The sequence below is a fragment of the Labrus bergylta genome, chromosome 14 (genome assembly GCF_963930695.1).
Source record: "Labrus bergylta chromosome 14, fLabBer1.1, whole genome shotgun sequence".
NCBI lineage: Eukaryota > Metazoa > Chordata > Actinopteri > Labriformes > Labridae > Labrus > Labrus bergylta.
Genome location: NC_089208.1, coordinates 19,337,623 through 19,362,020, shown reverse-complemented (window position 1 = coordinate 19,362,020; position 24,398 = coordinate 19,337,623). Strand labels below are relative to the sequence as shown.

At 40.3% G+C, this 24,398-nt stretch overlaps 3 protein-coding genes across 10 annotated transcripts; 1 reads left to right on the top strand and 2 right to left on the bottom strand.

The window, feature by feature from the left end:
• The first annotated feature begins 601 nt into the window (after positions 1 to 601).
• slc25a1a (solute carrier family 25 member 1a) lies at positions 602 to 5,734 on the top strand. The gene is made up of 9 exons (XM_020659356.3): positions 602 to 1,276; positions 1,819 to 1,926; positions 2,076 to 2,175; positions 2,798 to 2,936; positions 3,027 to 3,111; positions 3,201 to 3,305; positions 3,434 to 3,549; positions 3,643 to 3,716; positions 3,804 to 5,734. Exons 1-9 carry the CDS (start codon positions 1,042 to 1,044, stop codon positions 3,916 to 3,918), a joined length of 1,077 nt encoding a protein of 358 aa, XP_020515012.1. The 5' UTR covers positions 602 to 1,041; the 3' UTR covers positions 3,919 to 5,734.
• Positions 5,735 to 6,914: 1,180 nt separating this feature from the next.
• nle1 (notchless homolog 1 (Drosophila)) lies at positions 6,915 to 12,362 on the bottom strand. The gene is made up of 13 exons (XM_065963229.1): positions 12,256 to 12,362; positions 11,441 to 11,602; positions 11,055 to 11,275; positions 10,208 to 10,287; positions 10,024 to 10,100; positions 9,830 to 9,927; positions 9,088 to 9,280; positions 8,854 to 8,989; positions 8,673 to 8,719; positions 8,382 to 8,584; positions 8,082 to 8,241; positions 7,918 to 7,988; positions 6,915 to 7,811 (listed from the first exon to the last, which is right to left on the bottom strand). Exons 2-13 carry the CDS (start codon positions 11,576 to 11,578, stop codon positions 7,799 to 7,801), a joined length of 1,437 nt encoding a protein of 478 aa, XP_065819301.1. The 5' UTR covers positions 11,579 to 11,602; positions 12,256 to 12,362; the 3' UTR covers positions 6,915 to 7,798.
• A 674-nt stretch (positions 12,363 to 13,036) lies between these two features.
• Positions 13,037 to 22,916, bottom strand: inpp5kb (inositol polyphosphate-5-phosphatase Kb). 8 transcript variants are annotated; one of them, XM_065963298.1, is made up of 15 exons: positions 22,688 to 22,916; positions 22,452 to 22,553; positions 20,817 to 20,868; positions 18,189 to 18,293; positions 17,935 to 18,043; positions 17,410 to 17,526; positions 16,798 to 16,973; positions 16,575 to 16,686; positions 16,383 to 16,492; positions 16,261 to 16,287; positions 15,100 to 15,319; positions 14,858 to 14,995; positions 14,693 to 14,776; positions 14,502 to 14,606; positions 13,037 to 14,151 (listed from the first exon to the last, which is right to left on the bottom strand). In XM_065963298.1, the coding sequence occupies exons 1-15, from the start codon at positions 22,899 to 22,901 to the stop codon at positions 14,083 to 14,085; spliced, it is 1,740 nt and encodes a 579-aa protein (XP_065819370.1). In that variant the 5' UTR covers positions 22,902 to 22,916; the 3' UTR covers positions 13,037 to 14,082. The 8 variants fall into 8 exon arrangements, with proteins under 8 accessions (XP_065819370.1, XP_065819373.1, XP_065819371.1 ...); XM_065963301.1 differs by having other exon boundaries at positions 22,494 to 22,553; XM_065963299.1 differs by having other exon boundaries at positions 22,452 to 22,550.
• Between the last annotated feature and the right edge of the window lie 1,482 nt (positions 22,917 to 24,398).

The following is a 24,398-nucleotide window of genomic DNA, read 5'->3' as shown; positions in this document are numbered from 1 at the left end:
CATAAATAATAACTGGACATTATAGGTTTGACACTGACTCCCTGTGTCGGTGTTGTTCTGAGAGGGGGTGGGGGCTGAGGGTGGGAACACTGACCTAGTTTCATTATAAATGGTGATTGGGGGAGGCAATGTGTGTATGTATGTGTGTGTGTGTGTGTGTGTGTTTGCCCTGGCATGGAGGGAGAACTATTTAAGGCAACAAGGATTAAGCTGCAACAGTGGTATACCAAACTCCTGATTGTGTGGCACATGACACTGCCTGGGTCCAAATAATCTTTGTTTATTTACTTTATATGATTTAACCTATAAATTATAGGCATTGCACATTTTCGATAGATCAGAGGGTAAATGTACGTGTTACCTATGTATCGTGATGTCCTACTCATGTAACATTCTTGCCCATAATTTAAACCCTTTTTAAATATAAATACTGTGTATTATAAGTGGTTGATTTAATTGTAGTACATGGAATCCAAATGCAACATGTTGCCATATATATTCATCTTTACATCCATCCATCCATCAACAATCTAGCTCATGAAGTACAAATACAACAGTGTAAAAAATTTAATTAGCAATTCAGGTAAATGTTCAACTCCTTCAAAATGAATGAATGCCAACCTGACTTGGGTTATGTTTTCATTTGCAGCTTATGAGGTCAAATGTGTTGTCACATATTGACAGTGCAAGTACAAGTATCTGATGAGAGCTTTAATTCCATTCTCTTAATGCACTGGTGGTAACTGTTGTGGATTGTCATAGCAGCTGACAGTCAGACCACAAATTAGCCTTTGCACATCTCCAAAACATCCTCCTGCATGACTATTGGTCCACAATAGTCATGCCTGGTCACGTGACATGTGTAATGGTATTAAGGAGCGCCCGAGCCAATCGCCTCCTCCATCACCTGACCGCTATTTGAATATTGATGCTCTCTCTCTCTGCTGCCACCACATTGGTCCTGCCCTCTGTGTTGTTGATGTTGTGTGACATTGTCTGGCTGAGATCATCCTCACAACACAGAGAGATTTCACCGACAAAATGTCCTCGCTGCTGAAGCCGTTTTCGGTGTGTGAGGGGCCTTGTGAGAGCTCCGGCGTGAGGAGAGGATCAGCGAGCTCTGCCCCGCATCAGCAGTCTTCAGCCCGGCGTCTGGCCGCCGCGGGGCTCGGCTCTCTGCCGGCTCACCAGCGGTCCTACGCGGCGAGGAGGAACCTGGCGGCCGCTGCAGTCGGAGGGAGGAAAATCACGCATCCTGGAAAGGCTATCCTTGCAGGTGGATATAGCAACACAACTATGTATCTTGCAGACCCCCCCCACCCCGCCCCTCCATAGTCTGCTATTGCTTTTTTTTTTTTTTTGCACAGCACAGCCTAATCTCAGTCTGTCGCCATAAAGGCTATCCATGCAGAACTGGGTCACTGAGCCAGCAGTGATGCTACAGTAGTGCATGATGTAGTTGCATGTTTCCTTTCCATCTTTCTTTATTACTGGCAGTCTATTCATTAAGATGATGTCTGGTAAAATAGGTAATGCAGAAAGATTTACGCTCCATACTGGGGGGGGGGGGGGGGTGGTTGTCTGTGGCCATTAGCTATTAATTCCAGCTCAATACAGCCACTGCTGTGTAATCACATCACTCAGCATTCATTAAAACACAAAGTATAGATCAAGCATCAGCTCCCATCTGGGCTAAATCCATCTTACCTTGACGATTCTGTATAAGCACACTTGACTCCTGCAACCAGAACATTCAAGAACAATTCTGCCCAGTGATCTTACTGCCATTTTTTTTTTCTAACCTCTCCCCTCCCTCAGGTGGCATAGCAGGAGGAATCGAGATCTGCATCACCTTCCCAACAGAGTATGTCAAGACCCAGCTGCAGCTAGACGAGAGAGCGAACCCTCCGCGGTACAGAGGGATCGGTAGGTCACTGGGACATGTATGACTGCAGGTTTATGTGCCAAGTCTGCTGCTGGGTCACTCACTCGACTCTCCCTGACACTCTCTGTGTGTGTGTGTGTGTGTGTGTGTGTGTGTGTGTGTGTGTGTGTGTGTGTGTGTGTGTGGGCAGGTGACTGTGTGAAGCTGACCGTGCAGGATCACGGCCTCAGAGGGTTGTATCGCGGCCTCAGCTCCCTGCTTTACGGATCTATACCCAAGTCTGCAGTGAGGTGACGATGCATTCAATATCTAGAGCATATACACTTGTATTTGAACAATTCAAATATCTTTAATCAGCAGCATGTGAGAGCCGTTGCGTCCTGCATCCATGTTGCAAAACAGAGGGGAAGGGTTTTAATCTTGAAATGTGATGTGTTAACTTCTGTCAAAGCAGTGACACAGCATTTTTTTTGGCATCCAATAAGTTAAAGGCAGCCACATTTGTCGGGTCTATAATATTGTTGATTATTCTGTAGGTTCATTTCCCAATTTATTGATTCACTGCCTGGTCTTCAAAGCACCAGCACCAATTAAAAAAAAACCTGATATGGAAACAACAACAACAAAAAGTCTTATTTTGTCCAACAGTGGGAAAGCTAGAGAGTTCACTGAGTTTGGAAGTTTAATTAACTTAAATTTTGAGGGGAAAATTCATACATTTTAGAAACTGGAACCATCAAATGTTAGCTACAGTTGCTCTGTTTGATCAGTTGTTGTTTCTTAAATCATTTATCTGACTATTAAAAATTTGCTAGTTGCAATGTACAAACTATAACCTGTAGAGGAATCAATACATCACTGCCTCCCTTTTTTGTTTTTTTTCGTCACTATATTCCCTTCTGTCTCTCGCAGGTTCGGCACGTTCGAAATGCTCAGTAACCCGATGCGAGACGCGACAGGCCGGCTGGACAACACGCGGAGCCTTCTGTGTGGTCTAGGAGCCGGCATTACAGAAGCAATCGTGATCGTCTGCCCAATGGAGACGCTGAAGGTCTGTGGACGCTGTTGTCCCCTTCTTCTACTTCTTTCCATGCTCTGAAAGAACAGTGCACTGATCAAATAGCTCCGTCTCTTCCTCCAGGTGAAGCTGATCCATGACCAGTGTTCCCTCAGACCTCGCTACAGAGGATTCTTCCATGGAGTTAGTGAGATCATCAGAGAACAGGGTAAGAGAGCAGGATGAACCCACATGGTAAGAGAGACTCAAACTTAATCTGTTCGAGACCTCATAATGAACTGTGTTTGAATCGCTTAGGAGTGAGAGGGACGTATCAAGGTCTGACAGCGACTGTGCTCAAACAAGGAACCAATCAGGCCATCCGATTCTATGTGATGAACTTGCTGCGTAATTGGTACAAAGGTGAGGAAACATTTTACGGCAGCACAAAATCCAGTCTTTTTGGTCGACATGTCCACTTGTATCGATGCATTTTTCTTCTGTTTTTTTTTTTTTTCATTTTCCTTGGATCCAATCTCCGGCTTCTTTAGGTGATGACCCCAGAAAAGAAATGCACCCAATCGTCACAGCAATGTTCGGGGCGACTGCAGGAGCTGCCAGCGTCTTTGGAAATACACCTCTGGATGTGGTGAAGACGAGGATGCAGGTAGAAAGCACAATATGTGATGTTTTTTTTTTTTAATCACTCTCCTCCTCTGGTCTTCAAATTCAAGACTTCAAGAGTATCTGTTTGTTGCAGGGTTTGGAGGCGTATCGGTACAAAAACACAGTGGACTGTGCCTTCCAGATCTTGAAGCAGGAAGGACCTCAGGCGTAAGTTGACCCTGATCCTGCTCCTGGGTGCCATTTCACTTTGAAGACGGGACAAATCATCCTGATCTCTTCTTCTGCTTCCCACAGGTTCTACAAAGGAACGGTTCCCAGGCTGGGCAGGGTGTGCCTGGACGTGGCCATAGTTTTCGTCTTATATGAGGAGGTGGTCAAACTTCTGAACAATGTGTGGAAGACCCAATAGACCCCCCCGTGGACAAGGGGGGACAGATCCAGAGGGATGCACAGACCAGTGCCTCATGCTACGCACAACTGAACACCTCTATTCTACTTCATCTCGGCTCTCTGCATTTCCCTGAGCTTGTGACATCTTCACCAGTTTGAATATTACAAATCTGTGATTTAAAGGACCTATTCTGAACAACACGAAAAGAAAAAGGAAGAGCGAATCTGAAAGCCGTTTTCCAGATCACGCTTTGGAATCGAGAGTGATGATTCTTACTCTGAAGGAAAAAAAGGGAAATGAAGTACCTTAGTGATGTGTTATTCTTTGCTTCTGACCAAACTTGTAGACTCCACCTCGAGTCTTTTGACCAGAAAAAAAAATACGAGTATGAAGAGAAGATCACATATTTATTACCAAAGTTTAGAAACAGGCAAGACAACGAGCAAGTTTTAAAGGGATATTACATATTTCTGGTGTTTCAGCTTTGTATGACTGTTGTTGCCGTGCGTGTTAACACTTAGCATCAAACCATAAATGTGTCTTTTGATCCACTGAATACTTGACGCGATTACGTACATGACACTGAGCAGGAGAAGCGTCTGGAACACCAAACCGGCTCGCTGCAGCACTCCCAACACGCGCTGGTGTTGTTGTTACAGCTTCCTCGATTGTGCTTGTGTGGCCTCATCAAACTACAACATTCAGTGCTTTGCTCGCTGTTTGCTCGATATATCGTGCATTGTGCATTTCATGGCCGCTGCTTACAACAGAGCAGCTGCTTACAGATGTTTTCATCATGTAGCAGCTGTCCTGTTACACTCTGACAACAAAAAAAAAAAAAAAAAAACTGGTCTGGGGCTGGCTGTTCCTCATCTGGAAATTGCTATAGAGAGCCCCCCCCTCCCCTCAGATACATTCATCATTAAGTTGCACTCACATTTTATGGAACAAAAACACACGTAGCACAACCTTCACATGCAGTCTTATGATTAGGAGTAGTGTAGGTGGTTGCGTTCTCTACAGCAGATTATGAAGGCTTTCCTTGGGAATATTTATTTGAGACCGTCACAGCCTGAAATCTCAAAGTGATTTCACCTCTTCAGAGAATGATTTTTCCGACTGTTTAAGCCATATGAATTTAGTGATTCTCTTGTGCTCCTTTATTCAACATACTCTCCTGAAGTCACTTTAATGTTTGTGTTTTTTTACCTCAAGCTGAACCTGCTTCATCTGTTTTTTTGGTTTTTTTGTACACTTAACTGATGAACCCGTTATTTATCTTGGATTGCACTGGCTCTTGTCTATTTACAGTGTTTACATGTGCTGGAGGATATTGCAGACAGTAAATGTGTCACAGGCTCGACTACATTAGTGAGAGCGATTAGGCAAGGCTTGGTTTTGATAGACCTCGTGGCACCACACAGCCTTGCACAGAAGCCTTTTGATCCTCTTTGCCAAACTACTGCGGTAGAATCTCTAACGTAACATCCCTGTTATAGGAGCGAATGGTTTAATACGATTTTAAACTCAGAGCTACAGAGTTTTGTTTAATCTTCATGTCTCGACTGTTTTGTTTTCATTAACTAAAGAGCATCGTTTGTATTGTATTACTGTTTTGCTGCTTTTCATAAACAGGTGAGCGGTAGAGCATATCACATTTGTTATCGCCCATCAGATCATAAAAGGTCCTGTTGAGCAGATTGAAGGTCATGTGTGATGGTGATGGTAAATCACATTTTTTTTTAATGAAATCAGTGTGCTAAGTTAGAAGTGATCCGATGTGGAAACCCCCCCCCTCATGAAAACATGGTTTTAATAAACATGTGAATGGTTACTTACGTCTTCGTAATTCTTCTTCAAATGAGCTCTGCAAACGAGACAGGGACAGATCTGATCTGACATCGGTATGCGGTACTGACGTGATTTACATATCTGACTGACGGCACAGATCGAGAAAGATCATTGGGCATTGAAACACTCTCAACTAACAGTCTCAATTTAAAGACTTTCATACTGAACTGCAAAGTGCTCACAAATCGTCTACATCAAGACATTCAGAGATGGAACAGCTCCTTTTATGTGATGAAAAGTACAACTCTTGCAGTTCAGTTTAAGATATTTAATTTGGAAACCTCAGTTTCTGCTGCTTCCTGTTCAAACTAATGTATCTGGAATCATTTATTTATTTAATGTCTTTGCTATATGAATAAGAAATGTAATGCTGGCTTTACTACAGCTTTGTGTGGCCTTACACATAATTCCAACAACTACAAAACACTATTATATATATATATATATATATATATGTTTACTATATCAGAATCCACATTAGTATCGGTACATATGTATCATAATCGGATCAGAACTGAAAAAAGTGTTTTGTGCATCTCTGATGTAAAGGAGTTTGTATTATAATGAGTTATGTACAATATAATTATTGGTGGTCCTTCCTCTTGAAATGTCAGATACTGACGTCAGTGCATGCCACATTATTTACTGATGGTCTGATTAGCCCCGAACATAACCTGTAAGGAGCTACAGCTAGTGTTTATCTTTTCCTTAATGCTGATGATATATTCATATTTGACTAAATCGTAAATTCAAAGACACAATCTTGAAGGACGCTCTGTTGGTCTGTGTACTGAATGCAGGAAGAGACTGAGCAGCTGGCAGTACTGAAGATGAAATGGTCTATGACCTTTGAACTCTGAAACACTACAGTAACAACCGGTATACTTGTTCTAAGGTTACATTTCATTAATACAATCATACTAATTGGAAGAGGAACAAATGCCATATAATCAAACTTTTAAACCTTCTACATGTAATCATGAGATGCTTTAATGATGTTTTTAATGATTTTATTTCTAAATGCCGTTCATATTATGTCACTTATGTGTTAAGGCAAATTCCCCTAGAGGCAATAAAGGTTTCATTCATTCATATACAACAATCCACCTGAAATAAACAAAAAATAAGCCACACCCACTGGATAAACAAAGGTTTTTGACAACTTTAGAACTTTATGTAAATATTTATTCATAGTAAATATTCACAAACCCAGTTACATATATGAAACATACTGGTTATTCTAAGAGGACTGGTGGGCCTGGTTTTGCCTCAACATGATAAGCACCACAGAGTTCAGAGCGCTTGACATTTGGCTTCAATGAAGAGCTGGAAAAAAAACCCCCAGCAGGCTGAGGGCTTTTGCTGATCGCAGGACAGAGGAGATTAAAGGCTGAAGGAGCAGGGCGAGCACGGACAACACTGACATCACAGAGGAAAGGTATTAGTGCTCCCACCTGTCGCCCCACCAGTGCACCTGTCAGTTACGCTCTACCATTCATCTGGTAAGGCTTTAGGCGAGGACACACATGCTGCTGAGGGGAAACAACCTGTGCTGGTTTAATCTTGAGCAGCTGGTTAGATTTCTTTATACATTATTATGTATGCAGAATTTGAAGCTAAATATTTGTTATTGCATATAGTGTCTGCATATTTATAATTGATGACACTATAATATAGGTTGAAAATTAAGTGTACACTTTTAGATCAGGGCTTGATGTGTACAAAAAGGCATGTACACGAGTAAAACCCTTTTTTAATGTGAAAGCTGCAAACACAGCCTTAAACATTAAAGTGGAGCTGTGACTGGCAAAACTCCCCCCAAAAAAACCTTTGCTGTCTTACATTGTAAATATTTCCTCATGGGTTTCAAACCTGGAGAGTTCATTTGCATCATGACCAGACTGGGGTTCCTCGAACCAATGTGTACTTGAGACAAACTTGGGGTCAGGTTCAATCCAGTCACCTCTGCTCCAGCTGTCAGGCTTCTCTGCAGTGGTACATTTGAAATCCTTTGCCAAAGTTACGAGTGAGGAGGAGTGAGGTGAGGTTACCTTCTCCATCTAGAAAAAAAAAACAAAACACAAGGCCAAAGGGTTAGTTGTAACAAAACACTTGGATAATTCCATCTAAGTAAAGTAAATTTATTTTGTTTTGCAGCTAACTCACATTCTAAGACATTTGTCTTTCCCGCCACTGGCCACTCTTTGTCCATCAGGACTCCAGTCCACTGCAAATACCTAGACACAAGAAAAAAAAAAAAAAAAAAGAATTACAAAAACAAATAAATCAACACAAGCAGGTAAGTCTCCCTTTTCCTTCCCTTCCCTCACCTCATCAGCGTGGCCTGGCAGGTCCATGTTTAACTTTCCGGTCTTGACGTCCCAAACTTTAAGTGTGCTGTCACTGCTGCCGCTAACCAGCAGCCTGCTGTCTGCAGACCACGCCACCTGATACACGGACCCCACATGTCCACGCAGGGACATCAGGTACCTGAGGGTGAGTAGAAAGCAAGCAGAGACATCACTACACCAGCCTTATAGCACCGCCACGTGGACAACAGCAGTATTACATACAAGTCTAAATGTAATCTACTCGACTAAACAAGCTTTGATGTTCTGACGTTTCCTTACTTTCCGGTGCGTCCGTCCCAGATTTTAATGGACTTATCGAACGAGGCGGAGGCGAGGAGCCTGGTGTCTGGGGAGAAGAGCACCTCATTGACCAGAGCGCTGTGGCCCGTCATCCTGGCCAGAGGCTTCTTGTCTTCTGCAGGGTTCCACAGGAACAAAGTGAAATCATCTGAGCCGGAAACGAGGCGCTCCGGAGCCTGACCCTGCAGCACGAGAACAGGAGAGAGGTTACTGACACAGGCGATCCTTACAGACTCAAACACTTCAGTACAGACCACAAAGCTTACTCACCCTGACTTTAGTATATCGCTCTAGAGCTCTCTCCTTCAGCTCGTCCACTGTGGGAAAACAAGAGTTTGTGTTCAGTGGAAATAACCTCTAGAAAACATTGAAGCCAGAAAGACTCTTGTTTTTGTGTACAGTCTGACACGTTCCACTTAAATCTGTATCCAAAAGGTTTCATGATCCTTACATGATCCTGTTAGGTCCTGGGGGTTGATGGTGGCAGTTGCAGGTTCAAACGCTCCAGTTCGCAGGACGTAGTCTGTGCTGAGAGCCAGTGTATTCACCCAGTGGGCGTGTCCCTGCAGAGTCCTGCACTGGACGCCCTTCAGACACAAATAGAAATACACACACATTACATGTTTCTTTGACACACACAAGTCACCTCTTCTTCGTTCAATCAATACAAGTTAAACACACTTACGTCTTTAGCTCTCCACACTTTGACCGTCCTGTCCTGTGAAGACGTGTAGAGAAGTCCGTCTCCTCCCCACTTCACACATGTGACTGACTGTGTGTGACCGGTCAGGATCTTCTCACAGCGTCCCAACACCGTGTCCCATATACGTATGGAGCCATCCTTAGAGCTGCTGGCTAAGTGCCGACACTCTGAGTTTCTGAATGGGAGAGAGGAGCATGTTGAAGAGTGATTAAATCAGCACAGTAAAGTTGTCACGATAGCAAAAATTTGGCTTCGATGCCTATTCCAAGTTTAGTATCATGATACTCAGTGCTGAGACGATACTGGCTTGACACAATGATGGAAAAATGATGTCCACAAGGGTTTGTCACATTTTGGAATTCATATTTTATTCCACTTCGAGTGTAAAATAAAACTTTTCAAAGAAGTACATTAAAATTTCTATTTGGTGACAAAGAGCTGAGAAAAATCAGTGTGTTTTAAAAGCTTTGTGTGATTCAAAGCCAGAAGCACAGGCTGCAACTCAGTATCTTTTAAGAGACTTTCCTTAGTTGTGCTATATTTTTATGGTTTAGGGATATTGATTTGGTTTGAAAATGTACTTTTTTAAGAAGATATAAATAGAGTCATCTTTTAAAAAGAGAAAATATATGCTTTATTTTATTCGTAACTTCTTATTTTACAGTTTTGGTCAGGAGTAAAAAATAAAAATGAGGAAATCAGAAGTAAAGTGATGAGCACTCACAGATGAAGAGGTTCCCAGCAGAGCCAAGTGATCCACTTGCTGTGTCCTGTCAGAGTCTTACCCATCTGTGTACCCGTCACTGGATCCCACAGACAGATCTACAGAAACAGAACAACATTAATTATTTACAACATACTCATAGGATTCATCTTAAACCAACGGATCAGAACAATGAGTGCGGATTGGACGCTCACCTGGCTGTTCTTGCACCCTGAAGCCAGTTTCTTGCCATCAGGTGACCAGGCAATGGTCAGCACCCAATGTGTGTGTCCTGAAATAAAGCAGAATTCAGCTCAATGGTGTCTCAATGCACTGACCAGTTGTGTATTTATTAGGCTGCAAAGTAGAGTACGCTAAACTGTAGAAATGACTTTATACCTCTGGCAGTGTGGTGAGGTGTCTCCGTCGTCAAGTCCCAAAAACGCACTGTGGTGTCACCTGAACCGCTGGCCAGATATCTGAAACACAGAAGAACAAATAAAAAATACTTATTCTGTCTTTTAGGGGAAGTGTCTTTAGAGGAATTGTTCTGAGTTTCATCCCCTCTGTTGTTTTACCACAAGGATTCTTAGATAAATCAGAATACAGAAAAGCAGGACAAACAGGAAAATAACCACACAGAACCTGGACATGCGTTGACCGTCCCACCCTCACCACACATCCTGTGCAATATTTATTTTATATTCTGCAATATCTTACATTTCATACAGTGCAATATTTATCTTATTCTATATTTCTGCAATAATTTTAAATCTAATACTGTGCAATATTTATTTTATATTTCTTCAATATTTTACATTTCATACTGTGCAATATTTATCTTATTCTATATTTCTGCAATAATTTTAAATCTAATACTGTGCAATATTTATTTTATATTCTGCAATATCTTACATTTCATACAGTGCAATATTTATCTTATTCTATATTTCTGCAATAATTTTAAATTTAATACTGTGCAATATTTATTTTACATTTCTGCAATATCTATTTATATTCTGTTATGCTACTACCTGTAAATAACTCCTACCATACATTGCCCATCTTACCTGAATGAGAGTTCCTTTTTTTTCTTCTTTTGTTGTTGCTTTTAGCTGTGGATGCTTGTATGTGTGTGCACTTTAAAAGGTGAAGCCAAATAATTTCGTTGTACAATTGTATAATGACAATAAAGACATTCTATTCTATAAAAGACAAGTGGCCGTTCTGCATTTGATTTACTCACTTGCCAGTGGGGCTAAAGGCGGTGGAGATCACTGCCTCTGTGTGTCCCTGAAGTGTGCTGGTACAGCGGGCCACAGCTCGGACCCTGAACACAGCTTGAGGCTGGTACACCACTGGCAGAACCTGTTCTGTCTCAACTCCAAGAGCCTTCACACACAACCCCAGACTGGACACCACCTCTGCCTCTCCACGGACAAAGAATGCAAGTGGAACCGGCTCCTCCTGCAGCAAAGAAAAAATTAAATATGAATTGGATTAGTAATGTAGGATTATTAAGCTGTATCAAACAAAACTGGTAAAAATAGAAACTAAAGCCTGGCTTAACATTAAATTCATGTGCAGCCAAGTCCTAAATTAAGTCCAACATTTTATGATATCTAATGGTACCTTCTGCAGCAGTGCATTGCAGACAAGCTGTAGTTTCTCTGCAGTGATGTCCAGAGGAACATCAAAGGGGGAACCAAGAACCTCCCCATTCTCGTCCTGAAACTGGATCAACAGCCGCTCCACGTCCTCACTGGTCATCCTCTGATCGGTCCAGGTCCAGGTCTAACATAAAGAAATCCTTATGCATTATTCAGGCAAACACAACCCATACCACAGAGAGAAATCCTGCATGTTTAACTCCCCCGCTTAAAGGTTTGTGAGATCTTTGAATGGCTGTTTCACTAAAAGAACAAAATACATTATATCTGAATTGATGTATGTTAAGATGTCTTTCAAGTTAAGTGACACTTTATATTTAGGTTAAAATGTTTCGTACTTGCACTTTGAATTGCCTCCCCGGGGACAAATAAAGTTTTTTGGATTGAATTGAAGGTGTTTTCAATCCTGAGCGTTGACAACAAGCTAACAACCTGATAAATGTCCTTACATTACTTACATTAATTTAAAGAGGAGGTCAGGGGGGGCTGCAATATAAAAAAAAGTTTCGCATTGTCATTATAAAGACATCATACAAACTAAAAAACGACAGGTAGCGGTTCACTTTTAGCTGCAGGCTGTCAACCTTACTGTATGAGGAGAACTACTAAAGCTAACTTCGCTAGCTAGCTGTTAGCCAGGGGTTTTTTGACACCTGGTTACTTTCAACATCGATTGAAGAAAAGTAAGACGATTGTCGCTTGTTGGTACAACTGTTTCGATTCCATTTGTTTTGTATTTGACATCGGAAAAGCCCCTGCATTTGTCAAAAGCCTCACCTTTAGCGATGTGTTTAAAGTCCCCCACGTGTAGACAACCGGAGAGCCTTTTAGGGAAAGATGCTCAAAGCTCAAACGGAGTAGTCAAGTCCGGGAACGCTTTCGCGCAATGCATTTCGGGAAGTTGAAAACAGGAAGAGAAAGAACCTGTTAAGTGTTATTTATTTATTTATTTATTAATTAATTAATTAATTGATTTATTTATTTATTCCTTTATAACATAGTATTCCTCTAAAATGTATTATGTTAATGTAGGTACTTTGCTCGAAATATTTAATATTAGTGTCAACTTTATCTTACATTCGTTATTTTTCCTGATACATTAAATACATGACATAGGACTGTGGGTCCGTGGAAGTATTCTGTTAATAGTTTATAATTTAAACTCTCTTCCGCCATGCAATATTTTTTGTTAACATATAAGCTGTTTTTTTTTAATTTTCCAAATGTATCAGTCATAGTTTAGATATAGTTTAATATATCAAAGCATAGCGTCTGTTCATTAAATCATAGTAAAGTATGATATAACATAAAAACAGTTTTGATGTCATAAGAGGTAATAGTAAAAAAGTGTTAAGGCACTAAGATATATGTTGTTATAACATATTATTTATTACTGATTATTTAACTAAAGCTGTTCTCTTCATGATTACAATGTCAAATACATTACCCTTTGTGTCACAATGTTGTCGAACCTTTGCAGTCAGATGCTAATTTAAAATTTCGATAAGATCTCAAACATTTTGTATAACTACGACAAAAAAATAACTTGCTTGCCAGCTTTAAGAAGTATCTCCTTCATTTATTTCATTTTGATAATGAAGAACGTAATGCCAATACACGTACACATGTACAGATTATGTTCTGCTGCTGTGATATTGGCCACTCTATCAATCAATACATCAATCACCCAACCAAACAAACATGATTTCACTTAAGCATGCTTACACACAAAACACAGAAATGTGATACTTTTATTTTATTTGGACAACAATCATCACTTTGCGTTTGAATATATAAAGGCATCCTGCCAAACATTCATGTGGGATGAACAACTGAGATGAATAATAATCAAAGTCTTTAGAAACTTTAAGTCCTTCTTCATTACAAAATATAATATTGTTCTGATTTTGCTCCCTACTTTAGAGCCTTTTGGGGTATACATTAGGCTTATATAATCACATATACATTAAGAATATTCTGAATATAATCATAACTGACTGCAGTCTACATCAACATCCCCATCCCCTATGTTCAATCTTTCTCCCACAATAGTTGTTCAAAATAAGAATAGCAAGACTTCAAAAGTCAAATACACGTAGCATCTTTCTGCATTGTTACCTCAGATGGCCCGCATCAACATAGCATTCCCTCTACTTTGTATTGTACAACCCCCTGCACTGTAGACAAAAATAAAACATTCAAATCAATCTCAAAAATATAACTTCTCCAAGACCTGTTATGACCTGCAGTGCATGTCCACTACTTTCACACACATTGTTTTGGCCTGTAGTTTCTGCTGTAACATGCAGAGAGGGCCTGTGGATACGCTTGTCTAGTGACTCATTACAGCGATAAGCTTTCTTTGTAGAAAAAAAAACGATTCCAGCAAGAGTCAGCTCTACGTAATGTGAACCCCTTAAAGGCAAAGCTGGAAACAACAAGTTGAAGTTACCAGAAGAACACAATCTGTGGTTGTCATTCTCGGCTTCTTCACCAGTAAACGATGGACTTGATCTTGGGGCATTTTTTTTTTTTACGTTTGATTTTTTTCTTTTAAACATTTCTTGGGAGAGGTATAGACGTGGCACAAGGCTGATTATATCTTTATTTGTCAATCCCGTTGCTGTTCTCAGGAACGAGGCCTTCCATGACGGCACGCTTTGACTCCAGGATCTGCAAGATAGAAACAAGATGGCGTCTTTTCACTAAACAGCCAACAAAAACACTTACTTCCTCCAGCGAAAAAACTCATTTGCCACCCGAACCACTATATCACTACAATATATTGCCTTTCTGTACACCAGCAGTGGAATAAATCCTTCTTTTAATAAGTGTAATACTATATTTTGTAGACTTCAGTGTTAGTCATGCCCTATTTTTTTTGTGAGGCAATATCTAAAACAGTAAAGGGACATCTGCTAATACTGATGTGTTCTAGAGCTAGAATTACATAATTATCTTCTTTTTAAAATTAATATTAAACATTATAAGTTACAACTGCACTGTTTCAGTTCAAATCTCACCTGGAAGTTAGCGCTGAGGCCAATGATGCTCTGCAAATTGGTGCTGTAATAACCCAAAACATACTGTCCACCAAGCAGAGGGACCTCGTCCTTATCCACAGATATCTGCAACCGACACACACACACTCATTTAAATAACACTCAAGCAGTATTTGTGCAAACATGATGCACCTGCCCCTTTAGCACATCACCTGTATGACTTCATTTGTTTCAGGCAGGTCTACCTCTCTGACCCAAACAAAGGTTTGATAATCGGACGCGCTCTTGAATCCCACCTGCAGGAGAACAATCCAATGAGTTCAGATCTGTCTTGTAAAGTGTTTATTCTTGTTTTGTTCTATTTTTATCACAAATACCTTGTAGAGGCCAATCCAGTCCCATGTGGAGGACTCAAAGTCCTCTTGGACAGTGTAAGTGAGAAGTGCATCCTGGTCGGCGCTCCATACGCCCAGAGGAGAAATGTGCACGAGTGAGGTGTCAAGGCGCTTCCTCAGCTGAAGAAAAAACAAGAGGAAAGACAAGGAGCATTTATTGGGTTGTATGAGAAGAAATGAAGCAGGGTTATCAGTCCTACATCCTACAGTGAGACTGCCCTCACCTCCAAGCTGAAGGTTCCAATGACAGGCTTGTGGTCACTGACCCCATAGCTCATGTCACTGGTGTATTTGTCCTGTGTGACCAGGAGTGGGTACTCATCGATTTCTTCATCAGTTGATGTCGACGCCATCTCATCATCATCAAAATCCCCTGATGGAGGAGTTTTGGGCTTGATGCGCCACAGGATCCGATCTGTCCATGCTGGTTTCCTCTTCTTGCCACTGAGCGAAGCAATGAGACATTGTTTAGAGCAGATTTGAAGATTTGAAACAGTGAGTGAAGAAGCTGAATTCTCTGATCGATATGCTTACCTGAGAGGGACACAATTCCATGTCAACCTTACATATAAGTCTTAGTTTCAAACAATACTGGAGACAGTGCTGTTACAGAGCACACGTATCACACTCACATGCAATGCAGAGTTAATGCTAAAGCTTAGCATGCTGTGGAGAAATAGTGGGGTGACAATACCATTGGAAATGGTATCATGAAGTTTGACTTTTAAGCATAGTCACTATAACAAACAAAAAAAATATGGTAACTATGCAGGAACAAACAGTGGGGGACTGGGTGCGGGAAGAAATTTGAAGATTTTGATTTTTTCTGAAATTTAACATCAATTGTGCCATATGAACCCCCTCTGTGTCTTTCCCTTAAACCTGTGTCTCCATTCTTTACAATTAAAGGTCATACGTAGTTAACCTTCAAGGTCAAAATCCACATCAAAGGGCCCTAAAGCCATTCCTACAGGGTGTATCTATGGAGACACCCACCTTTGCGGGTTTAGCTCCCTGTACCAGGCCCCCAACCAGACAGAGAGCAGCCCCCAGGTGAGGGAGGTGAGGAGGAAGAAGAGGGTGGTGCTGCAGCGCTGCAGGGGCCTGGGTCTGTACATGGTTAGGGGCAGAGCCACAGTGCTCTTTCTGAGAGAGACACACACAGAGTGTGCTAGTTTCAGGATGGAATATAACTCGCAGTAAGAGCTGCTCCAAACTCAAGCTACATATCAGGATTAGCTGCTTTTGGTTTTTGTTTATTTTACGTCAACGTGTCAACTACAGACGTGCTGGCAGACACTGCAGGAACAAGGACAGATGATGTGCTGACTAAATATGAGAATGTGGGGCATGCAACACGGGAAAAAAAAACAACTGTGTCTTACTTAAAATGCAACCATGTCTTCGGCGTGCTGTGTAAATCATAAGGATACAAAAGCACAGAAAGACTCTGAGACACGTGTTGAGTTTTTCTGGAGAAATGCATCTGTTGGTCGTACAATGTTACCTGGTATCATAGGTGTCAGAGTTACGGTCAAACTTGTAGGTGGGTTTGAAGTTTAATGGCCCTTCCTCAAATTCCTGTAGGAAAGGTTCCTTCTTCTTCATCATGATGAGCTGCAGAGCAATGAAATCAATTAGCATGTGTGGTGTTTTAGTTTGAGTCTGCTTTGTATGTGTTCTTATTACAGCAGTTCACCTGGTCTTTGCCCCACAGCAAATGAAGACGTCCGCCGTTGATGGATGAGCGGAGGAAGTGCAATCCGTGGTCTGAGATACGGAAGTTCAGGTCGCCAAAACAGAACACCACCCTGTGCGAGAGGGATGGAGACTTATTTGAGATGCATTTACAACAACTCATCGTGCATGCATTTACACTGTGCGTGTATTGAGTGGGGTAGAGTTTGTGTGGGCACACTGACTTGTGGTCGCGGACGTAGGGCGTGTCCGACATGTCAAACTCTTGGTTCTCAAGGATGTACTCAATTTCATCGACACGCTGCAGAGCGTAGTTCATGTGAGCGGCGAGGTGGCAGTTGAGGAAACACACCATGTGACCGTAGAAGGAGAAACGCACGGACACTCCTCCTTTGTTACCCTGACACAGACAAACAGAGGAGGAGGAGGGACATGAAAGGTAAAGTAAATGCACAAAAATTCTGATAATATGTTAGAAAATATATTTTTTTATCAATAACTAATGCTGATCAATTTCATGTCAAATTACACTAATTTTCTTCAGTTTTTACAAGACAATAAAAAAAGATCAAAAAACTTGAACTGAAAACCTAAAACTACGTAAAGATCTTTTATTTCTAATTTGATCATTTGTCTTGCAAAAGTTTTCCCCAGTGTACCCCCCCAGTTCCACTGTTCTTTGTTGGTGATTTCATTCCGTCAAAGCTCTTGGACACTCCACTTCTCAAACACAATAGGCCTTTCATAATGTGTTAAACCCCACTGCGTCTGATGTCGATGGGATTCCTGGCGTGCACAGTTTAACAGAGTCGTTGTCTGCTGTTGCCAGGTCTTACCCAGTAGCCAAAGATGCCAGTGCGAGTGTAGGTGGTCTGGATGTTTCTGATGAAGGGGAGATGAGCCTGTTTGGCAAAAACCAGCAGCAGCAAACCCTGCATTCTCACTGACGTGACCTGCACAAAGATGGAGACAGATTTTAATCATCACCGTTGAATTTTTTTTATTTTTTTCTTTGTCATGTACATTTTTGTTTACCTCGTTTAAAAAATTGCTTTAGATCTATGTTTTAATATGCACCAACATGCTTTGAGAATATGCACATTTACAGCCTAAAAAATATTGTGTCTTATAGATATCTCAAGCTAAGCAAAATACTAAGAGTCTCAAAAAATAGTTGCAATATGTGAAAAAAAAATACCACAGAACATAGCTCCATGGCTATGTACGTTTTCACATATTCACATTTCAGTTTGCTTGAACCCAATATTATTTGTACCAAGTGTTCCACACATGAAAACACACAACCTAAATGTGTAACTGCTTTATATACAAGTGTGTGTTCTCCCTCTTTCCTCTCCTACCTTAACGAAGCCTCTGGGTGCCAGTGTATCCATGAAGGCATGGCTCCAGGAGTCCTCCACCAGCAGGTCAGAGATGAATCTCACTGGAGTGGCATTCACCTCCTGCAGGCTGTCATACACCAGCACAGAGCAAATAAATAACACAGCTTATTACATATATGTTTTTATTTACTTATTATATCTGTCCAAATTGTTTAAAGAGGCATTTTTGTTCTTTAGTGCAACTCCTGATGAAGATTTTATTTGACCCTCACCCGATCACATAGAGGTCTGCGGGGGGCTGGACGTCTAGCTGCAGCAAAGCGGTGACGTCTTCAGGGGGCTCCGCTGTGGCAACGTTCCAGGTCACCATGTGCAGCCTATAGCAGAGGGTTAAGTCATCACAAGAATTAAAAATGATGGAATAAAAACTAGTACAATAGTTATTTTGTGAAATTGTTTCCATATAATTTCACAATGATGTTTTGCAAATGCTCTAATACAAAATATATATTATAAAAATAAACAATTTCAAGTATAACCACTTCAAATTTGTATTTAGTTTAGTCTTAACTTTAAACACCTATCATTCCTATACATTCATGTAGACATGTGATACATACAGAATTCAATGGTATGTCCATATCCTTTTAGATTTGTAAAATAAAAGTAAAGTAGAGTAAACCACAGAAGACACTACTAAATTATTACTTTTTCAACTTGAGAGAAAAACAGACATGAGCCAGTCAAATTATTGAAGTTGTTGTATAGCCTTTTTTTTTTTTTTTTTAAACTTTTCTGTCTTTTTTAGGTTCTACAACATGAGCCCTTTTCAGGAGAAGAGTATAAAGCATATTTGAGAGAGCCCAAACACTTCCTTAGTGTGAAACTCTGAAAAGTTGTGTATCTGTGATGAGCACGTGCACATGTCAACCTGAACGCATCTGAGGGAATGTAGCGCCCACACAGCTGAAAGGCTTCATCTAGCGTGCGGGAAACCTCTTCACTGGCCTCATCGTCAGAGCTCATGTCCTCTATGCAGGTGAGCAGCTGAGACAGACGCTGGCGGAGAAGCGTCTTGGACCTGGAGCTCTGAGACGCTGAGCTGCTCATGCTGTCCGAGCGCTGGCGGGGACCATTGATGAAGTCGTCCATGTTTGGGTCCAACTTTTTTTTTTTTAGGTAGGTGTCCTCAAGGTCAGAAGAAAAAAAACAAACAAAATCCAGAAGAGAAAATGCCGTTGGTTGGATTTATCCCTGGATGTCTTTGGTTGCAGCCATGTGAGGCCTTTTGAAGTAACATGAAATGACTCCTGTGTAGACAGTGCTCTCTGTGTGTGCTCCAGGCAGCTTCTGATACAGGTCCTCCAAACTGAATTAGAAAAAAAAACACAGCCTGCACTGGTCTGCTAGAGTCCCTTCAGTGGCACAGCCCCGTTTGGTCATGCAGCAACAGAGCAGTGAGGGACAAAACAGCAGGGCCGACTCAGGAATGTGGGCTTGATTGAGTCAGATTTGGATTATAATCGCAGGCAGGAGACGGGCATGTGAACATGTGTGTGTGTGTGTGTGTGTGTGTGTGTGTGTGTGTGTGTGTGTGTGTGTGTGTGTATGTGTGTGTGTGTGTGTGTGTGTGTGTTTTTTTTTGTCTGTGCGTGAGTGTGTGAGGTATCAGAGAGTGGAAGGGAACAGGGCTGGAGGCTGATCCTCCTCATTGTGAGTATATTGTTGCAAGACTTGGGTAACCCTTCAATGCCTTAAGAGGTTTACTGCATCACTGTATCAGCTGAGCACAATGCATGTGAACATGCAATAACAGTCATGCACTATATAGGGGACACAATAGTATTAGCTTCTTTTGGCCCAAATCCAGCCTCTCCTCATATAGGTGAAAGGTTAGATTGACAATACCAGAGAGGAGGCCTGTCGGCTCTAACACAGCTCTGTTGTAGGCTGTTTATGCAAGAAACAAAAGCTCAAATAATTATTACTTACAAGTCTTACAAAACAGTTAAAAATGGAAAACTTACGTAATAGATTTGGAGGCACACGACACATGAAGCAATCATGTGCCAAATACTTAAATGTCTTAAAGATTTAGTAATTGGCGAGACAACATTTTACAAATAAAAACTTTGGTTCCAGACAGTTTTTGCGGTTGTATATGCAGATTTCAATCATTTATAGATTCTGTATTACATACATTACGGTAAAGAATGGGATTGCCGATATATGTTTGGTATTTTTCATTTCAATTTTGTTAACTAAGAAATGTCTCCACATTTTTTTTACTTGAAAACTCTTGCTGATTAAAATCATTTGGTTAGGTTTTCCACAAGTAAAGGAAATGGCAGGGATGTTGTTTTGTGTATTAGTTATGTAGTAGTGCAGCTAAAAGATAAATAACTTTATAGAAAGGTGGGAAAAAAAATACTGTAGTGCTAATAATTCTCTCTTATTAAATCATTTCTATTCAGTCAATGAACAGAACGGTTTGCCCCTTACACAATAAAAACAATGCTAATCTTGGGTGCCCCTGTTTCTTCATGTAACTGAGTCACATGCAGAGACTTAAAACACATTCTTTAGCTAGCAGAAGTGTTAAGTGGAAGGGGGGGGGGCACCAGTCTAGTGAAAAAGGCTGAACGAGAGACTAGTTCAGTTTTTATCACAGAGCCTAGAAAAACTCTGGCATTTTCAAATCTACTTAAGAGGGTTAAGCAATCTCAACACCGCACAGGAGGGTTATAGCCTATTCTTTTCTGTACTGCCTTTATTCCTGCCTGAAGTCTCTGCTTTCGCTTACAATTAATTCCACTTCCTGTTCCTTCTTGTTTTTTTACCAGTGAAGACCATACCAGGACAAACAGAGGAAGAAGTCTGTATGACATTTTGTTTCTTACCTGCACTTGTCCTTCCCAACGCTTCTAATTCTTCCAGTGCTCATTTTCTCCCCTGTGGTTGCACACAAACACAAATACACCTCAACAAAGTGTGAGCAAGAACAAATATACACACGGAAATAAACCTCTTACCTGCACTGTTTGGTGCAAGCTGCATGATTATAGTAGACCTGACAGAGATGCCTGAAAGTAATTTCTGAAATGGCTTTGTGGTCACGTGTCATCACTATGTTAGCTTCATCCATGTTAAAGCAGCAGTGCCCATAGGTCACAGGTAAAAACAAAAACTCTTTACCCTAAATATATTTTTTTGTTGTTATTTTTTTAACAAAACCTTTTAGTTAAATCTGACAGGCACATTACGACCAAACAACCCCACACACTGTGGGTCAGAGTGTCTTTGATGGTTAATTACTTTCTGTTCAAGTAATTTATAAAAATGAAAGGGATACACATTTCACCTCAATACCTTCAGCTTCCTTCTAATTTAGAAATAGCTACTGTAAGATATATTGATCCTGAGTAATTCAAAAGAGAGTAAAGAGTGTGACAACCAACCCCGGTCTACCCCTAGACCTGAAAGTAATTTCAGAAATGGCTTTGTAATCATGTGTAATCACTGTTAGCTTCATCCATGTCAAAGCAGCAGTGTAGGTCAGAGGTAAAAACAGAAACTCTTTACCCTAAAGATATTCTATAGTCGAAAGTTGGTTGGTTTATCTAGCATTGCAGGAGAGATTTTCAAGGTGTTTGAACATATTTTTTTCCAAGGTAGACACTCACTGGTTTGTGTTATTTATGAAGACCCCGTGTTCAATTTAGTCTATGTTAGCAATAGCAAAAACACTTGTCCACATGGTGGCATTGAAACAAGCTGAACACATATAACATTATGACGACTTCATGAACACATACCGAGTAAGATGCTTATCTGAGTGTTTGTAGTTATGTGTCCTATTCCTCTTCTTCTTACGTGTCATTTGATACATTCTTAATACAGAAATATTGATTTGTGTAGCTTAAACTATAACCGCTTTCTGCCTAAACCTCATGGTCACCCTAATATGAATTGTACAACTTCTTAAAGTCTAAAACTTACAATGATTATGGAGTTTGTTTTTGACAAAATGTGAGTCCCCACAAAGGTGTGTGAATAGTGCCCTTCACACACACCCAGACTAATTAGTAGACCAGATTTACTGTCATAATACCACACCAGGCATTTGATACTGGAAGGATCAACAACAAATCCGAATTTTACAAAATTTGAACATTCCTTCTAAATTTTCAAAATAAAACCACCTGAAAATAACATATCTCCAACATGGTGTTTTTAGGATTTTTTAAATATTGCAAGGACCCAGCCATTATTATCATAATCACCCTATTGCACTTGAAGTTAGCCTTATAAGGCAGTTCAATATTTATGTGTGACTTTTGTAAATCTTTGAGTTTTACATCTACAATCTACAATATTAGATTTTCAGTTATTTAGAAGACACACTTATTGGGTTGTTCATTCAAAGGTCTGTAAATAAAACTGTGTTAAAATACATGCTTCCTCACTCAACAATATCAGTTAGCCACGCATTCAGGTTATAATGAAATCAATTAAAATAGATCTCAATTTATCACCTTTTTTATGTGGGTTCAAGCTACCAAGCTTTTTTAATATACCTGTACAAGTAGAGTGGGGGGCTCGAAGAAAAAAAGAACGAGATCCACTGCCTTTAACTACTGAAAAATGAATAGCAATATAAATATATATGAGCAAGAAAGTGAAAGTTGTTTTATTCAAAATTGCTACTCTAAAAAATTCCAATAAGCCTCTTGTCTAGTACTTGCCGAAAACAAAACATAAAGTACAGTACCTTTGTCAACGTGTCTTTCTCTTGGTGTCTTGAAAAAGCTGCAGACACCCTGTGCACAGATGACGAAGCTCTCCAAAGGGGAGTCCAGAGACTGGAACTGCTTTCCTACGTTGAGTCCCGTTGTTTGACTGTTGGTTCTCTTTTGGGCCTCAGCTTTTCCCCTTCTGAAGACAAAGTCCCACACACAACCTGCTCTGGACTTAAAGCGTAACATCGGATCAAGCTATTATCCCAGGTTGGTTAACAACCTGGTGAGTGAGTATTATCTTAATCATGAATGGTCATGTCTGTTTATTGAATGTCACCATGACGCATGGCATTTGTTACACTAAAGCCCTCTTTGTATGTTCATAAATAATCCTTCACTCTCTTAACTTGTGGAATGTCTTTGGGCTTTAATGTGTGCTATTTCAATCAAACTACAAACCTGCAGTGATTTCTCCTAAAGGGCAATGACTGTGGGCAGTGGGTCTACCCTAGAGTATTGTTATTCTTCCTCTCTATAAGTTATTTTTATATTTCACTTGACAGGTCTCAATAAAGCGTGTGCTATGGAAGGTGTTGGCATGTTAAGTCTGGGTTTATCTGTATTATGATATTTTATCAGTCCAAATAACTGTGATGTTGCACTCACAACAGTCACAGTTACTGTAGCAGCTTTTAGCCAAGAAACGTTTATTTACACACTGATCAACCTGCCTGACTCTTTCTTTATTTCAAAAGCAACTGGTCAATTCCTTCAAAAGACTTTCTTCAGTTGTGGAAGCCTTTCAGGTGCATAACAACGTTTTCAAGCTCTTTAACCAAGAACAGGTGCCTTAACAGATTACATTTTGTATTACCATGACATTGATGACTGAGAACAAACCAGTTGCTAGGGGGGTTTGGAGGGTTTGAAAGCCCCTCATGGCCAAAGAGCCGGAATTTAAGTCTTTTTATTTTTTTAATTAATGTGTCCCCCTTCTAGATAACGACAGCCAATAATTCTAAAGTAAATAAATAAATAAATCAACCGAACAGGAGCCCTAATTTTGTAAAAAGCACAATTTTTGAAGAAGAACTTGAGTGTGTGAAACAAAGTACAGCTCAACCGTGGGTCATAAACTTTACGTTGGTTCAGTCAATTAATATGGTAAAATGACCGGAATAGGGCCATAATTCAACCCGATTTAAAAGTTAGTCGTACAGCTCAAAACATTCGGTCTAAATTGGTCCGAAAAACGCTCTGCTTAGAACATTTATCATGTTTATAGCTGCACAACTATTCCTAAGATAAATTAAGTAATTCCTTTGAGTACCTCGAGGAACATGATTTTCAAATGGTCCTATTTTCAGGGTTCCCGTGTTGTAAGGACACTTGCAACAATTGAACATGTCACTAATGTACCTAAGGTAAGGAGACTGCTGCTCTTCTTTACATTCAGTACATACAAAACACTGAAAAAAAACATTTACATCAAAGGTTATGTACAGTTGCTTTGCTTCTTTTTATTCATTTCTTTATGTCTCCAATGTACAGTAGTGTTATTAGAAGATAAGATGACAAAAAGGCACAAATTTACAATAAAAGAAAAAAAAACAGGAGACAAGTTAACAGGAGTGAGAGAGAGAGTTAGAGAGAGACAGAAAGCGAGAAAGAGAGAGAGAGCTTTAACAATTTAAAAACAGTTTGGGGTTGTGGAATCATTTGGTTTTCATGTTCTGATTATAA

Bases quoted from the DNA above. Each gene is read 5' to 3' on its own strand.
- slc25a1a (XM_020659356.3), top strand. From the start codon at position 1,042: ATGTCCTCGCTGCTGAAGCCGTTTTCGGTGTGTGAGGGGCCTTGTGAG. The intron at 1,927-2,075 runs GTAGGTCACTGG...GTGTGTGGGCAG, and splicing joins TCCGCGGTACAGAGGGATCG to GTGACTGTGTGAAGCTGACC. The intron at 2,176-2,797 runs GTGACGATGCAT...TGTCTCTCGCAG, and splicing joins ATACCCAAGTCTGCAGTGAG to GTTCGGCACGTTCGAAATGC.
- nle1 (XM_065963229.1), bottom strand. From the start codon at position 11,578: ATGACCAGTGAGGACGTGGAGCGGCTGTTGATCCAGTTTCAGGACGAG. The intron at 11,276-11,440 runs GTACCATTAGAT...TCTTTGCTGCAG, and splicing joins GCAATGCACTGCTGCAGAAG to GAGGAGCCGGTTCCACTTGC. The intron at 8,990-9,087 runs GTAAGTGTGTTT...TTGTGTCTGAAG, and splicing joins AAGTGTGGAGAGCTAAAGAC to GGCGTCCAGTGCAGGACTCT.
- inpp5kb (XM_065963298.1), bottom strand. From the start codon at position 22,901: ATGTTACGCTTTAAGTCCAGAGCAGGTTGTGTGTGGGACTTTGTCTTC. The intron at 16,493-16,574 runs GTGAACTGCTGT...ATTGCTCTGCAG, and splicing joins TGCTGTGGGGCAAAGACCAG to CTCATCATGATGAAGAAGAA. The intron at 16,288-16,382 runs GTAACATTGTAC...TGATTTACACAG, and splicing joins TCTGACACCTATGATACCAG to CACGCCGAAGACATGGTTGC.